This window comes from Platichthys flesus, chromosome 4 (genome assembly GCF_949316205.1).
Source record: "Platichthys flesus chromosome 4, fPlaFle2.1, whole genome shotgun sequence".
Classification (NCBI taxonomy): domain Eukaryota; kingdom Metazoa; phylum Chordata; class Actinopteri; order Pleuronectiformes; family Pleuronectidae; genus Platichthys; species Platichthys flesus.
The window spans coordinates 23,207,819-23,225,882 of record NC_084948.1 but is presented as its reverse complement, the minus strand read 5'-3'; the positions used below and the strand labels follow the sequence as shown (position 1 = coordinate 23,225,882).

At 43.5% G+C, this 18,064-nt stretch overlaps 1 protein-coding gene across 1 annotated transcript in view; it reads right to left on the bottom strand.

Annotated features, from left to right (window-relative positions):
- Nucleotides 1–18,064, bottom strand: part of nbeab (neurobeachin b) — a 172,283-nt gene that overhangs the window by 68,511 nt on the left and 85,708 nt on the right. Inside the window, exons 34-37 of the mRNA XM_062385419.1 lie at nt 15,085–15,149; nt 12,703–12,811; nt 10,595–10,761; nt 799–923 (exon numbers count right to left, since the gene is read on the bottom strand). Coding sequence (XP_062241403.1) covers nt 799–923; nt 10,595–10,761; nt 12,703–12,811; nt 15,085–15,149 — 466 coding nt within the window. The remainder of the gene's footprint in view (nt 1–798; nt 924–10,594; nt 10,762–12,702; nt 12,812–15,084; nt 15,150–18,064) is intronic.

Genomic DNA, 18,064 nt, shown 5'->3' with positions numbered 1-18,064 from the left:
AGCAGAAGGTGCAATTACTGCATGTGTGTCTCATATATGGACCACCTGCAGCCGAGGCAGCAGCTGGCATGTGTTTATCTGCAGAGCTGCCATGATCTTCATACAGCAGCCGTGGCAGCGCCGGGGCTGAAAGCAGCCAGATGATATCCTGAGCGCGGCCAACGGTCGGCTTCTGTAGCTCAGCGCCGAAATGACGTCAGTGAACATTGGGCTCATTATGGATGTGTTGCTGTAAGTGTACAGTCATTTTAAAAAGAGGCAACTCTGACCATAATGCTTTGCCTGTTTTCTATTACCCATAAAGTTGAAAAAAAAGGTGCTTACGCCATTTATTTCCAAATCAATACATTTGCTCTTTTATTAAATTACAAGTGGGAGAGAAAGGACAGTTTAACAGCACCGAGCTGCTTTCCTTTTAAAGTTGGTGTTGCATGACATGAGGCAAAATTGACACAAGGTGGTGGGCGACACTACGGACCGCCTGGGTCACTAGGAAAAGTTTCAGGCCAAGAGCAGAAAACGGTAAAGGGAGGGATCCAATTTGTTCCTGGGTACATGTCTTGATCAAATTAAAAAGTGCAATAAAATGGACGTGTCATGTTTAATTCGCAGAACTCATAAATATGTTACCTTTAAAACTGATCCGAAGCAATACGCTCAACTACATGGACAAGCCTGGACTAAACTTTAATACCCTGTTAAGGGTTTTTTCTTTAATGGCAACACTGATGCTCTACATTTACCATGAGGTAAGTCCTGTGGGTTGAAAATGATTCGTGACAACAACGATCAACTCACCATATTCCTGCAGCGACTTGCACGTGATGTCCAAGTGGGTGGAGCCAGATGGGTTTCTGACAAATCTCCGCCTCCGCCGCAGGTCATCCTCCCAGTAGTCCAGACGCCAGAAGTCGTGCAGCTGACTGTGGAAGAGAGGAGGGTGGGGGGGGGGGCAGGTTAGACAGAGCGCACGCTCCTCAGCTGTGGTCATATTACAGCGGCCAATGGTTTATCTGAGGAGAACATCTCGAGGAGAAAGACCAGGTCACAGATACTGGATTCATTAGGTTGACTACTGGCATGTTCTGCAGAGGCTCCAGTAACGTTCCCTCTACTGGAGCCTATAGCATCAGAGCAGCAGGGAGCAGCCGCCGCCGCACACATAAATCACAGGCACTCCCATTAACAAATACAGCATCAAATTACAAGTATAAATGGCACAGCTTGCCTCCTTTTTTTTTACAATGTTTTTTAACAAGTCTTGTAAATCAAAGGTAGAAACCTCAACGCAGACAGCGTGGGGTTTAATGATCGGGGTCTTGGGGCTGGTTGAGGCATGAGCCTATAAAACAAGCCCCTTCCCCTTCCCTGCATATGTGGAGCCATGATTAAAATAATGTGCTGAAATATTCATTGGAATGATTCTCAGAGCCCTGGAGCAACCCGACAGAAAATTGCATTTTTATTCATTATTAATAACAGCGAATTAGGGTTGGTAAAAAAAGAGAAGAAGAGGGGGGGAGAAAAAAAACAGTTCCAGCATGTGGTAACCATCTTTGTAAATGATTATTCCAACATTAGTGAGGACCTGGGATAATTTTATTGCTTGCAGCTAATGCAAACCATTAAGCACCAGGACTAGCATTAGGTTACTAAGTGCTGCCCGGTCCAACTGTGCACTAGCTGGAGCTATTTCAAAGCATGTGTGCAGCAAAAAGAGAAAACGTCTTGCTTTGATTTTTACTCTTAACATGAAAGAGTAACACATAGAAAATAGGGATGATTCCAAAAATAATTGGTGTGCCGTTGACGGAGACGAACATCCTGGCTCATTTTCATCACATTTCAAACCACACATGAAAAAATATGGCATCGCTCAGTTTCATTTTGTGTGTTTGGATAAGAGAGAGCAATATCCACCCAGGGTAACTCATACAGACACTTTTATTGCTGTTTATTACCCAAATATGAAGCATATAAAGATATCTCTTTATGTCTTTACCTCCATTTTACATGTAAACACAAACACTAGAGAGAGACTCCAAACAAATCCACCAATCTGGTGCCGGGTGTCCACATCTGAGAGGAGAGTTCTCAGTGTGTGCAGGAATCAGGGAGACGTTGGCAGGCGGCCGTCTTCGTCGTTGTACGGTGTCTGCCCCCGTCCCTGCCACAGTACTGAAGCAGTCTAAACAGATTAAAGTGTTACTGGGGATCACATGGCAAAATACAGCCTCCTTGCTCCGTGAATATAATATCTACAAATGTCAGAAATCAAGAGGCTCAGGAGACTTAGCCGGGCTCTGACAGCAACAAGAGCTCAGTTTCAGTAAAGTATCAATCAAATTCAGTGTGATGTGTGTGTTGTCTGTGTCTGTATGTGTGTCAGTGTGTGTGTGTGTGTGTGTGTGTGTGTGTGTGCGTGCACGTCGTATGCATAAAGTATCATGAGCCACTGTATGTAAAGCAAGCCATAACGCCTTGAGCTTGTCCCCTGTCAATCTCCCTCAAAGCTTAACGGAGGAGAAGAGAGATGTCAGTGGGTGGAAAGGAGAAACCCACACAAATGATATTGTAAACACAAGATTACACAGTGTGAAAAATGTAAATCCACTGTAGGCAACTGGGCGATTACCGCCGAAGATTATGTCGCCTAATTCCCAGTGCAAACAGACAGAAGATGCCGGTGGGGGATAAATCCGGCACTTTGAAGATTTTCTTTATAACGGTATTAACGGCATTAGGTGCAGTTTATTTGAACTGCTCAGGGGTTTGCTCTTCTGTGAACCATTTGAGTTTAAGCTAAGAAAATATTGTATTTGTCTGTAATGGTAATAAAATGCACCAAATACGTAACATTCACGTCACGATGGCTGATTAATGAGTCTGTCGGCAGCGTTTGGACGTCTCTTCCCCTCCTCTTGGTCCTGAGCAGATGGTTTCAGTTTGAATGCGGTGTTCTGCTGTGTGAGCTGGACCTGTGATATTCTAGACCGTGTGGTCAGTGCGAGACCGGATTTGGACTGCGCCAAAGTGCCGTACGGAGGGGAACCACCTCTCCAAGGGTGGTCCGAAAAGAGCTCTCTGCAGTGTGCAGCACACTGAGCTCTTCACACAATGGATTTGCGAGGTGGCCACGGGAAAGCTCCTCCGAGTCTTTAAGAGCACGGCGGGGAAATGAGGAGCAAGCAAGAAGTTTAACGGCGCACACCTCTGTGGCATTTACCGTTAAAGCCAACAATTGAGATCTGTGCATTATTTCAAGGCTACAGACGATAAATTCTCAGCAATCGGTGATAAAAACCCAATTCCAGCCTCAGAATATTAATAGAAATCTAGCTGCCTGTATTGTCTGTGTACCGACTGTCCGTCCAATAACGTTCTTTATTAAGCCGAGTTGGATCGAGACCTCCTTATTCTCCACGTCAGATGCGTCTGGCTTCATGACAAGCGTAAAGAATGGCTCTAAGCCGGCCTCCTTGAAAGTGGCGAAATTTATTAGTCCTGTCACCCATCAATCACCCAAATGGATTTCAAACCGCATTTTAAAAGCTAATTTTCCAGCACTGATAACCTACTGGAAACAGGAGCACCATTATTTATGGACACTTCCAGACTTGCTAAGTGCGCCAGGATAAATGTGTATGCGGACTATCATCTATTCTCCTCTCTTTCAAATAGGTATTAAAAGCACGTCTTTCCTCAAGGAGACGGCGTTGAGGCTTTTGAGGTGCCAGATCCCCCCCCCCCCCCCCCCCCCCCCGTCTACAGGGAATGTGTTTTGTTTTGTAAAAAGAAAAGCGAAAGCTGACAGGAATAATTCAAAACCAAAACATTGGGAGGAAAAGGAAAAATAAAAGGGACGATAACGGAAAGGAAACTATATCATCATTCTAGAAAAGAGAGATACTTGTGACAGCTGACGGGGGCCCATATCGGAGAAGAGGGAGTGCTTCTGTTAGAGACCCTGTTTTCTTTCCTCATAGTTTGTCAGATTATTTGGAGAATAGCGTTTGAGGCATGAGGATAAACTTGAGCGGGTAAAAGGGGGTGAACTTGAGAGGGAGTAAAGAGCAGAGACATTTTTAATATAAAAATATAAAATGGCAATGATTCCTAAATTGTGGTTGAACCATAACAGAGAAATGTAATTGGTATTAAATGTATAGAACTTAAACTAAGAAAATCCACTTTTGTTTTGCAGTGATGATAATTCAATTGGGCTGTAATTTAAAGTGGTCTGTTTGAGATCTGGATTGCTTGTCGGCTGAAAAGATGATCTCATGCTCAGGTTATATAAATAAGGTTATAAATAATAATCCATAAAAGCTATACATTACAGATCAGTGACTTCAAAGGGCTTGGTCCTCAAATTCCTGTAATTTCCTTCTGCAAACGACATAAAAAAATCCCTTGACTTGAGATAAAAGACTTGATAAAATGATAACGACAATTTATTGTCAATATAAATAATTAACTTCATGTTTTTCAGGTCACTGGAAGCAGAATAATGCACTAAAACACAAACAGGGACCGTCTGCAGGAAGGCGAGGGTCTCATGGTTAAAGATTTCCCCTTTTATTCTATTAATGCTCAAAAAGCATTTGTGTGAGGCAGCCGGGAGAAAGGACAGGGCCACGCTGATTCAATAAAACACCATTATACTCCTTTTAAAAGCTTCCATTGGTGACATGAGCAGGGGGTAATTATAATAAATACCCGTAATCAGTGACAATTCTATTCACAGGCATGGTGACTGGTTTCTATCACACACACACAGACACACAGACACACAGACGGACACTGAACACATGTCACTTTTAGAGAAACTCTGAGGACAAGTGGTCTTTTCTTATGTTTTCAGTTGTCGTAACAACTGAAAACAGACTCGGATAAGAAGTTGAAACGAACACGAGGAACTTGTTTGAGGCGCAAATGCTGCTGAATCCTAAATGTAGACACTACCAACAAAAGATTCAGAAAATGTATAAACTGACAATCATATATATACTCCTACATTTCTAATAACCTGCCCAAACAAGGCAAAACCTCTCATTAGACCAAAAATATCACTGTCATTGAACGAGTGATCCTAATAAAATGACAGCAATGATTGAAAAATCCAAAGGGGAGTAAATAGAAACACATTCTTCTGGATACTGCTGCTAGATAGAAGAAAAGAATACCAACAAAAATACACTGTGCATCAGAAAGTGAAGACTGGCAACCATATGCTGATCTCAGTCCACTGCTTTCAAAGTAAAGAAAAAAAACATACACAGTAATTCCCCCTATGAAAATACATAAGGATGGATCATGCGCCTGTCAAATGCCAAGTGTTAAGTGACTGTATCGCCGACATCATGATCGGATTATCACAAATAGTACACACGACTTTCATCTCTGTAATTCCGCTATTTCTTATCATCACCCGACTCGACACGGCTGCAGACATGAGGACACCAAGCTGAGATCCAAGTGCTTCTAGTTACTGGGTATGACATTTTTGTTTGTAGATGGAGAATAAGAGAGGACACACGCTGAGGAATGGCTATTGGACAAAGACGAAAGGGAAGCAACACGGCAGCAACGAGATTAACTCCAGGTCATCTGGCGTAACGAAGACAGACGTGCACGCGTCCAGACGACGGATGAGGAGCTGCTCTGTGCGCGGAGGTGAACTCCCCTGCGCGGCCAGATTCCGTGGATCCTCCATCTCTCATCGGAAATGGGGCACAGTCAGGCGAGGCCCGGCTCTATTTCAGCGCCCGGTGAAATTGATGATTGTGTGAATGGGCGTTTTTCCAGAGATAATTAGCACAGTGTGCAAGGTTAAGCGTACCTCGAGGGAATAGAGCTCGGTGTAGGTCAGGGACGAGTGCTGGTTGAGGGGATATCAGCTTGCAAGAACAAAGCAGCATCAAGTTTTCAATAAGAGATTAAGAATAACATATTGAGATAGTGGACTAAAGAAATGAAAGAGGGTCGGGGGCGTTCAAAGGATTTAGATTTAGTGGAGTGGGCAGAGTAGAAACCTCTGAAGTCCACGTGTTAACCAAAGCAAAATGTCGGCACAATGGGGTTCACCATTGTTTAAGAGATTTCAAGAATTACCAGATGATACTGTAATCGCACGGATTTCCAACAAACACATGTCAATAATGGAAAACACAGGATGTTGGCATTTGCCACGGGGAGCAAAGAAGACGCTGCTCCTCTGGACGTCGAAGGCGAATCAAATGTTTGAATTATACGCGTTACCCATCCAGGTTGATTTTTGTTTATACAGTCGGGCTCCAGCAGAGACCTTGGTCCTTCTCTTCTGCCTCGGAGGGGTCATCAGACCTTGAACCCTCTGAGGCTGCGCAGCCGTCTAAAAGGTGCTGCCCCCCCCGCCCCCCCTTTTGTGCTCGTGGACGTCTATTAGAATTGATAACCCTTTCAGGCGAGACCGAATACTTCGGGCATATCGTGAGCAAAAAGGTTCATTCCATCACAAAGTTATTATCCACGGCGGATTGTTACCATTCATCACGTGCGAGGGGGTGAGACTCACTGTTAGTCAAGGGAAACGGCTGTTTCACTGCCCGGCCGCGGATCAATACGCGGCGCCATTTTCCTTTCTCTCCCCCGCTCCGAAAAAAAGTAATTATACAGAAGAAATGTTGACAATCAATAGACCAGTCAGGTAAGGTTAAGGTCCGCAGCGGGGGCCAGAGGAGGCTCCTCCGTCAGCTGTCACCGAGGCTGCTGATGTGAACATGGACGTCCGCCCGGGAACAAAGGGAGGTTTGTCTCCTTCAGCCCTTTTTACATTTCTGTTGGGCTGATGGTGTCGCAACAATTAGCAGCAGAGGAGAGCTGGAGAATGAAAGATGGAGAATGAGACGAGAGCGATTCACTGAAGCTCGGATTGTGAATACTTGAGTTAATACTGTATGTAGGAGCGTCTGCATCTGTGTGCGACTTTATGAACTGCTCTGTGTGTGAATGGTTCAAACTCCATTACACATAAATTGTAAGCAGCGTATTTTAGATGTCTGTCGTGTAAAAACAGATTCCGTGAAGAGAATAATGGAATAAAAGCTCATTATTTGATAAGACAATACGGAGGCATGTAAACAGACCGCTGAGTAAATCTGACAGCGTATTTTAAAATGAGGATTTACATATTTTTGTTGCAAGAAACAAACATTTGCTGCTTAATTCACTCGTCAGCAGCGTCTGGCGCCGTGTGAGAGAGAGAGCTGCAAGACGAGAGAGAATTTACTGTAGGGAGACGGCGAGCTGGTCTTTCTCGGGGCATTATTCTTCTTCACTGAATTTATCAGCTTCGCCTTGACATCTACTTTCACTTTAGACGAGCCTGAACTTTATAATCCACTGGCGCGGTTCAGAGGTCAACAGCAGAGGGGACCAGGGGGCAGGGAAAATCACTCTCCCCCACGAAGAAAAGTCTGACATCCAATTTTCATCTTGATTTATCAGCGCAAAGCTAAAATTGATAGCGTGTCATTACTGGGCAGGGAGCTGTCTCGGAGAGATGTATCAAAGCCTCCTCGTTTTGATTCAGCCCAGCGGATCAATACGACCCTATACTGTTTCAATTTGAGGAGTATTGATTTTCCTATGCTGGCTCTATAGATGGGGACATTCATCATCAAGCAACCATATAGTATGATCCACCAGGCCACCATAGGGTCTGATCTGCTTATTCTCCACTCAGATCACATGACTGCAGAGCAGATGCTTTGGAGCCTTGAACAGATTATTTTCTCATCGCCGGCTTTTGTTGTTTCTGCTGCCGCACAATTCCTTACACTGTTTGCCACAAAGAGAATTGACGCTCACAACAGAGCGGCCCTGGAATTCAGATACTGGTTCAAGGGATAAAACCCATATCCGAATCGTACTTTTAAAAGCTTTACTGCGCAAGTTACCACAAAGCTTAGACTCCAGTCTTGTTACCTAACCTTATCTAGAGAACATTCAAATATCCAAACAGAGCAGGGTCAATCTGCCTTTCTGCTCTCAAGCACCAAATGCTTGAAATGAGCTGAACAATGTTTTTAAACTTGGAATTATGCTATTTTGAAAAACCTTTTAAAATCAATTTTCATATCTTCATATTTTCATAGCTTTTAACAAGTGCTTATTATCTTCCATTAAGAATTGTTGCCATCTGTTGTATGCTTCTGGGTCTGTTGTGTGTTTTTGAATGTGTTATAGTATACGTATTTCTATGTTATCTGTTCCTGCTTGTATTTCTATCAGAGACCTTCTACGTTCAATTGCTGCCCATTTTGACCACAGAAAACATAGTGTATCTCAATGGGACCCTCAAATAAAGGATGAAATAGAATGCATACCTCCGAAAAGGCCCAATCGTCCCTTGAATTCTATCAAGCTGCAGCACATTGCACTAACTAATAGAAATCTGTAATTTAATATGAAGGGTTCTTTTCATCAAGACCCATGAATCGTCCCTGGGAAATCAGGGGATATGTCAAAAAACAATATTCTAAATTTAAAACTGGATGCCTTTAGTGGCAGACCGGGTAGTTGCACACAGTTGTATACACACACTGTTAAAAAAAATAAAATGATAAATATATAGGTTATACTACGTTCAGACTCCTGCCTAGAAATAATTGTGTTGATAATATATTCAACACAAATGATAAATATCCTTCGGCGTGTCTCCAGGCAGAACTTAGGAGTAAAGACAAAGCAATTTCTGTGCATGGGGGTGAAAACAAACATTAACAAGTCTCACACACACACACACACACACACACACACACACACACACACACGTACTGACAGCCACCTCACAATGCTTGAGGGCTTTATATTTTACAACAGCAGCATAAATGGGAAAGTTAATGTAGCATTGAATAAGACTAAGCTGTTGAACTGCAACACTGCCTTGAGCTCGTGAGCATATTGCATCATTTCTCTTCACCAGCAGGTTACCATTAAATTTGAATTTGTTGGAAGTTTTGCAGTATCATTTACAATGCACCCACGCTCAATAACCTTTTGTTTCAATGCAAATGCTTCGCCTCCGAGAGGGGCTCCATAAATATTTGAACAAGAGCCTAGAATCCAATCCAACAGATTCTGTCATTGGCTACTGCCATTCAGGCAGTTTTATTAAAATCTGCACTTGGACACTGTAAACTCCTCACACACAAAGAAATTATTTTACAATACCAGAGACATGTTTTGTTTCTCTGCAATTATTCTGAAATTACCACAAATGAATGGCCTGTTAGAAATTGAAAGGGGAAACATTGGATGAAGCCAAAATGTAGAAATCATCATAAAGTAAACAGACGGTGCAAAATCGTTCCTGAAAGCCGCTGAGAACAGAAACCAAATGTTGCTACTTGGGAGGAAACTCTGAATGTCAAGTCAAGTCAAAGATACGTGCAGCTGCAAGAATTAAATCAGACCAGCTAGAAGACTTTTGGACGATGGCAAAATATGAAACGAATCTCAACTTAGCAAACATCTGCACTGTGTTTTCTAAAACCTGAACCCAAACTAGAGCTACTGTTTCAGCAGAGAGACCAAATTGGTTTTGACAAATCAGCAGTGGAGGTTCACTGAATACAGCTCACAGCACAAATAAAACAGTGTGGACCAATACTGTACGTTTGTTTGTTACTCATTGGAGGGTTGTGGTCCTGGGTCAGGGACCGACCGAGTACATTTGGGTGTGAGTCCATAACTTTGGACGTATCCAGGAATTGTGTATCGCTTTCTTTACCTTTGTGAAACAGGGCCTTTTTTAACATTTCCACTGTTTTGCCGGAAATAATAAATGGATCTTGATGATAAAAGCATAAAAGTGTTTAGACTGGTTGTCAGGTGACTAACAGGTCTGGGCCGTATTATATTTTAAGTTACTGCAAATATATGCCCCTGCATCTTGTCTGTATTTTTTTTTACATACAAATATTTGTCTTAAAATAAAACCCACTGCTGCTTTACCTGCAAGCATCCATTGAAGATGAACAATTCTCTCTTTATAACAACTGCATGTGTGCTGTTACACCAATAACAATAGATTCATCGTGAAATCCAACACTCGGTACAACACACAAAGTCCGTTGTAACACTTCTGATACACGCAGCTCCACTCCTGTATGTGTGCCACCATGTGGGTGGAGGTGAGAGGTGGGAGATAGAGCAGGGGAGCCCGCAGTTATTTTAACAGGGCCCGTGGGGAAGTCTGCAACTAACACCAGGTGCTGGGCTGTGTTAGTGAGAGGGTCAATGAATGCCTGGACAACACTGTGGAAACACCCCCAACCCCCTTCTTCCACCCCCAGCATGTCGGACGACTGGCCAATCAGCTGTCCCCGGGGGATTAAGCCACTCCGCACTGTAATTGCGTTTGCTGACCCGATCGCTGACCCTATCGGATCCTGGGAAAATGACATTAACCGGTGGTCCTGTCCCATCACTGCAGAGTTTTCAAGAACAGGTAACTTTGGTGCCCTTGGTTTAGACCTTACACGGAGTAGCAACGGTCCACATTGGCCCTGAAGCTTCCCCTTCTTGTGTCCCAGGTGTAGGAGCTTACCTCTGGGCCAGCGTCCCCCAGGCGCCGTGCTTGTTCGTGAGGATGTTGACGATTTTCTGCTTCAGCTGATTGGCCGTCACGTGGTCCCTGTGCTTGGCGGCACTGATCAGGTGGTCACACATCTTCTCTTCGTCTTTTCTGTCAGCAGCATACTGGGCGCAGTTGGACTAATTTCAAAAGAAAAGCATAGTGTGAGCCTCATTGTACATTAATGGCTTTGGCTACAGTGTCCACTGCCAAAAGTGATATCTGATATTGTGCTTATGGCATTAGAGGATGTTTTACTTGAATAAAGCCAGAACATAGAGCCTCTTAATGGAGCATTTGTCACCCTGAAAAATGTTATTGCTTCATTCAACACACTTGAGTGCATAAAGATATTAGCGGACAGCTGAGAGATATATTTCTGCTCCCTTGGAGGAGTGTAGTAAATCATGGCAAGCGGATGAAGGCAGCCCATTCCCTTCCCGCGGACAGATGAGGCTCCCTGCTCGGGATACGTGGATGGTGCTATTAGAGGCGAAGGGGAAATACTCTAATAGATCCACAAAGAATATCGACTGTCAAGGTTTAGAAAGCTACAGTGGCCTTATAGCAAGAGATATGTTATTGTCGCCTGATGGCAATGGTGCATTGTGCATTTTTAAACAAAAAGCCCCATAAAAACACAGTGTCTTTTGATGATTCTGCAAATATTACAAGAAATCTGTCAAAAGAACAATGTTCCAAACAATGTTTGAGTAAATATTTAAGTGTCAGGACGATAAAATGTGAAAAACTATGATTTAAAATCAATTTCTAGAAGCCGAAGCAACTGTCTGAGCGTTCCAGGTGGCTACAAGTCACAGAGAAGAGCCAATCTAACTCTGGATCGTCTCACTGTGCCACCCGGGGGGGAAACTCCTGCTAATATTCAAAATCTAATTTGCTAACAGAAGCTGGAAGTTAATCGAATTGCCTGCTTCAAATTTGAATTCTGTCAGATATTATACTTTAACATATTCTTCAAAGGGCGGATAACTCAATCTCTGCTTGTCAGCTCACGTTACCAGGAGACGCTCTGACAAATATCAAATGTTATTTATCACTTTAAAGCGCATGACGCTTCGCCCTGACACCAACTTAATTGTAAAAATGTCTTATCCGCGTCGTGAATCTTCCATCTTGGAGAGCGGGTAATAAAGTAACGTCAGAGCCAGATGAAGGGTGTAGACTGTCTGGAGTTGACAGACAGAACGGATGGGGCCAGGTACACTTCCCCCTTCTCCTGACATTGCATATCTAGCCGTCTCTTCCAGTTTATCTAGCGGGTCAAGGATCCTCAAGAACTGTATATCAAGCAGCTGTTTGAGGATGGCTGCTTTCCCCAGATAAGAAACTCATCACTCCTCACATGTACAAGCTGCTAACAGAGGCAGCGGAAGTGTGGGTGTGAAGGGTGTTGTGTGATTACCTTACATGTGTGTGCGTGTATGTGTGTGTGTGTCTGATGTTCTATAATAACCACAATCGTCTATTTTGTATTCTTGCCCCTTAACCTGTTATTGTGTTGATTAGATAACACTGAAAAATAAAAGGGGAGGAAGATTATATTTCTCTTGTAACTTCCAATAATAATAAGAAAATAAAGGGTTAATAACCCCTTCATCCATACATTACTTTAATCTCACTAGCTTTTCCTTTCCTGTCTGAAACAGGAGGGGGTTCATGTGGGTTGGTGGGCTACACACAGACCATATCCCCCACCGAGTTGGTCAGCAAAAGCTCATATCACATTCCTAAATTAATATTGCTGGAGTATCCCTTTGCTACCAGTAATTAAATTCCTCAATAAGAGCAGTACCGGTGAGTTGTCCTCACAAGGACACGGAGGGACATGATTACTTAACATTAAGGGACTAATGGCGGTTTTATGTGAGCGTAATTTCTTGTAGAGTTCATTAGAAGACACAATAAATATTATATTTTCAAAGCTAATTGTAAGATTTGACCTTGTCCAAGCAGTGATGTCAAACAAGCGCTGCCAATTATACTCTCTTCTGTAAAATACTGTGATTCTGTGACCCGACTTTAATGTGTAATTCCAGGTGAAGGAAAAGGACGAATACCTCGAACTCTGCGTGTTTGTGGACGTCCTCCGCTCGCTGCCTGTTCAGGATGAACTCAGCCTCGTTGGCGACCCGCACGATGTGGTCCTTCATGGCGTGGCAGAGCAACCTATCACATTGCAGACAACGGCGAATCAAGCACTCTTACGTACATATTAATCATCAATTAGGAAACGTTTTCTTTCCATTGGCCCAAAAGCTGCAGTAATGACGGAGCAGGTCTGAGGCCAATATAGCTTGTCGTGCCACATTGTTGAAAGAGGCCACTGGTGAACAGTATCATTTGTCTGTGTTATGGTGCGCGGCAGCAGGTCAGAGACGGATCCCTATGTAACATTAAGGAGGGAATGGAGCGTCATTAGAGCATTGAAGCCTGTCTGGCACGTTCCTGATTGACTGAGCATCACTTCCCACTGACCAGAGCATCAACCCTGGGCGCCCGCGCTGCTGACAAGTCTGGATTACTCCCCACACGGCTGATTCCAGACATTCCGCCGTCTCCACCCATATTCACATCGAAATTCCAGTATCTTTAATAATGGAAAACACCGTGGCCATTGTGTAGATTACATGCCATTTTACACACCATTAGGCTAGCTTTGTTTTAATTAAAGCGGCCCCTGTTCCTCTCCAGTGCTTGATACAGATTGTAATTTCCCTCCTGTCCCAAGGAGAGGCAGTAATCCCAAGGCTGCATTCATCAGCTGCTATTGCCTCTTTAACTGTTGACAAGCACTCATTAATAGACAGACGTACAGTGTTTAAAGAGAGACGCCCACAACGACAACCTTTGTTTTCAAAAACCAAGAATAGATGAGAAAGCAAGTTGACAAGTGATAGTTGGAAATGGAAAAAACATGCACGTTCTCTACTAGAACCTCTGCTTTGGTGTTTGGTACAAGGAAACACTAATTAATACGATACAGTATTCACACATTGTCGGAATTAAATGATATAAATGTGTTGTTCATAGGCTGCTGTGTAAAACCAGGGACCATCACAGTTGTGCAGGTCTGAAGGTTGAATGTCCAGTGACTGAAAAAACATAACACAATGTGAAGACTCCAATCACATCCAACACAATCAGAGGTTTTCAAATTTGTGTGTTTGTCTATCATTAGATTTTTCAAACCATTTCATGTCCAACTCCTCAAAACACCACATATTAGTCTTAACACCAGTGATTGTTGTAGCTTTTATACACTGTCTTATTGGAGCTGTATGAACAGAGCTGTAAACACTAGCAATTTAATTATTAGAAATTATACTAAAATCTGGGGTAAGAAAGTTAGAAAGCACTTAAATAGTAAAGATCATTCATATGGTTACAAGGGGTTGAAATGTTAAAAAGACGTTTAGTTTAGATATACAATAGTCATCCAACTACTGTTTTATTCACAAAGTAACATAATGAATCTGCAAGTCACAAAGTGCTCTTATTTTACCCTCATACCTCTGGAACCTCGCAGTGTTTTTCATCATTCAACCTATGGGGAAACACTAGCTAAACCTTGGGTGATAACTTCTCTCTGTTTTTCAAGGGGGTAGCAGGAGCAGTGGTTACACTAAAGTAAATTGATCGTTTACTTTTAGCAATCCACCAGTTTTAATAAAGGGAATTATTATTATTTGATGGTGGCCTTGGGATTCATAAAACAGAGGAACGGCACACAGCCACCAGCGGCAGGTGTTGTTGCACAGGCAGCAGATACAGCGTCTGTGTCAGCCACGCCTCGTAAGGCAAACAGATTTACCAGCCTATAACTACCTCTAGATCTGTTAAGCTGAGCAGGTGTGCGGCGACTTGACTGGGAAATTGTGTATCTGTCAGCAGCACCCTGGACAGCGCCGTGTGGCCCCGCCGTCTGAAACTCTTTGTTCCAGGGCCAGCGGGGGACACGGGAGTGGAAGCCTGGCCGGGCTGAGACAAGTGCCAGGGCCCGGGGAAGGGCCTGGGCAGATGGGTCAGCAGATGGACAAGGAGGTTGAGCCGCCCCTGATCTGCCCGATGGAAATCCCAGAGTCTGGCCACACCCAGAGAGGGAGAGGGAGGGAGACAGAAAGTGAAACACGGACACTGGTGACGGACAGTGAAACAGACGGTGACATACGGGAGCAGCCAATAGGAGCGGCTGACTGCGCTCTACTGTTGATAGTCTTACTTCATCCAGACACAACAGTCTTATTTACCTTTGAACCCCAACAGAGCAGACAACAGGGGCAAGAGGGTTTAGAGCTAATCTACGTCCTGCCACTTAATCCAACAGGGTTTTTGTTGTTGCCGGGCAGAAAACCAAAACGCACAAACTGAAAACAGAGGAGATAAATAAAGTGATGCTGTGTGATTTATACTCAATATGAAAAAGTGAATGGTTACATTACCTTCCCTCGTTGATGAGCTCAATGAAGGCCAGGCCGGCGTTCTTCTGAATAGAGTTCTGCCACTCCTGCAAAAGAGGAGTGTTTGTGATGTGTTTCCGACAGAAGCTCTGCATCTTATTTTGATGTATGGGCTGGAAATTGTTAATTAAAAAGCTCTGAATAAAACACTATATGATATTAGATGTTGGTTTTAGAAAACAAGCTCAGTTTGGCTACTTCAAGCCTCCGGACAAACCGAGGCAGCATAATACTAACAGAAAAGAGCACTTTCTCCAGCAGCAATGCAAAGTACAGAAACAAGTACAGAGCATGAATATCAAACTACCCTTTTTGATCCTCTGTGCAACCAGATCTTTCAGAAATGCATCACAGGAATCACATTTCAGCCACCAAATGTCATATTTTAACTGTAATTCAGATTACATTTTAATAGCGTGTAATCCAAGAAGGTAAAGAAAGCATTTAGTTTATAATATATCCTTTATTTAAAAAAAATGAAAGGTTGAAATCCTGCACCACATGTGTAACCATCATTTCTTCCTCTGCGAAAAGATCAGTGAGCACAGGAGAGATGTAATTGTGGGATGAAACTATATCCTCTCACTTAAATACAGCCATTTCCTCTGTCCCTTACAGTGACAGATTACTGAGCCGGCTCACCGGGCCCTGCAGAGTGCGCCTGGAAGGGATCCGAGCCGTGGGCCAGAGTGCCAGCACTTGCCGTCTCACAACATGCTCTGTAAATGATTAAAAAGCAGTTGGAGAGCGCGCCTTTCACTGTGGGAAATGCAGCTCTCCTGTATCCTCACCGAGGTACAAATGGAAGAGAAAACAGAGAAGGCCACAGTTCAAAAGAGGAGGGGGGAAATGAAAGGAATAGATTTCCAGGCCGATGTCTTTGTACGTGCAACGCGACGTTATCCACATATAAAAGAAACATCGAAATGTGACCATCCTATCACGTGAAATGAATACTACTGTTTTACCAGAAGAGAGGATATACAGGGATATGGCCTACTGTATAATCTGTAGTCATACACAACAATGCTGCTTGTTCTCTGTCCCTGTGATGGGCAAGATAAGCAGCTTTTGTTGTGTAAACTACCTGAATAACTGACATTGACATTATTATGTATGGGCATGTGTTTTTGTACGTAGTTGTCTTGCCTGACACATACCGGTTCATGCAAGAGTACACAGCCTGACCCTGCGATGCGTTGAGTCAGGGAGATGGTGCCGACAAACTGCCGAGCATCTGGTCTCCAAATGTTCCCCATGACCCCCTTCCACTGCTACAGGATCTGCCTGGAATAAGCTGTTCCTGATTTGGACAGGGATCATGTACAGCCAGTCTTCTGAGGCTCAACTTGCGACCGCGCTCACGTGACAAAAATAAATACGGAAATCAAGCCAGATGTACCACTCGGGCGATGCCAGGGAAATGGCAGCAGGTCGGCGGAGGTATAGCGTGAACTAGTCAAATTTGCTATCTTGTCTGGGGTATGCTTGTTGACAGCTGAGAAGGAACTTCAGAGGCTCTCTTTCTTTCTTTTTTTTTTTTAATACTGGAGAAAAGAGCTCCCAGAGGAGGCTGCCTTTGATTGCAGGGATTTTAAAAAGTCCTCTGCTGCCCATTTGAAGGGAATTAGGTCTGACGTGCGCCTCCTTCAAGAGATGTGATCCTTGATGTAAATGCAGACGGTGACCAAAGTGAAGCACGTCTGGCCTTTGGAAGTTTGTCTAGTTCCTTGTATATGAAAAGCTGAGATTTAATACTGGTAAAATGTGGCTGTTGGCGCTTTAGGGGCGACAGAGTGACACCACATTGTCCGGTTTTATTATTGTTATAAAAAATGTGTTATTAAAAATACGGCAAGCGTTGGCATTTTATTTATTTTTATTTTGTAGACTGGACAAATTTACGTTTAATAGTCATTCCTTCTACATTAAAGGTTTAGTTTCCTCACATGCCTGAGAAGAATAACTTCCTCTCTAACCCTGTGTTCTGCTGTTGAACTGTTTGTATACTTTTCTGTAAACAAACAGCTGCTGCTGCTGAAAACTTTTAATGAGAGGAATGAAACTGAAGAACATAGTAAATCTGTGCGGGGGAATTCTTTGACGCAAGATACAACACGGGGAAACGTTGGACAGTGATGGATGATACTGTAGTTTCACACGGGACAATGGCACCAGTCCTCCATCTATCTTTGAAAAAACCCACCACCTTTCCGTGGACCTCAAATCCCCAGAAGTCCCATCACCGAGCGAAACAGCCCGCTGGCCTTGAGAAGGTTCAGTCTCCTCCCACTTTCATCTCGGTGAAATTCAGCAGGCCACTAAGTATTTGTGGTGTTTCAATCCAACCTGTCACTGCGCGGGGGCCTTGGCTTTTATCTGCTGTGCTTTTCTCTGCACATCTGGAGGCCTTCCATCACTAAAGCTCTGTGGCTCCACTCGAGACCCCCGCCCTGTATGTTTAAGCTGTTACAAGAAACAGAGCTGCTTGACCTTTTCATTCAGCTGCCAGAGATGAGGAGAGACACACAGTGTCTGCGGCCGCGGCCAGCCGCACAATGATTGCTGTGATTAGTATGCATAAATAAGGAAAGGCAGATCATTAGCACTAATTTATTCATAAAACTGACAGGTCACAAAACAGAAGGGGACCAAAGGTCAGCTAAATGCCCTCCTGGCTGTCTCAAAACATTAATGTTGAAATATGGGAGGGATGTGTTGAAGTTGGCACTTTGTAGTGATGTCAGCCAAAGATCACACTGCATCCGAGAGGAGTCGCTGCTCTTTTTGAAAGCACTTCAGATACCGTGTGTGATACCGAAGATTGTATTAGTTACTATAAAGCAGCATAGTTATAATTAAAAATAAATAGATTAGTTCATTATAAAACTGATCTATGAAAATAAAAGAAGAGAAATAATGTGGAAGTCGCCGATTATCAACGATCTATCAGTACAGAATG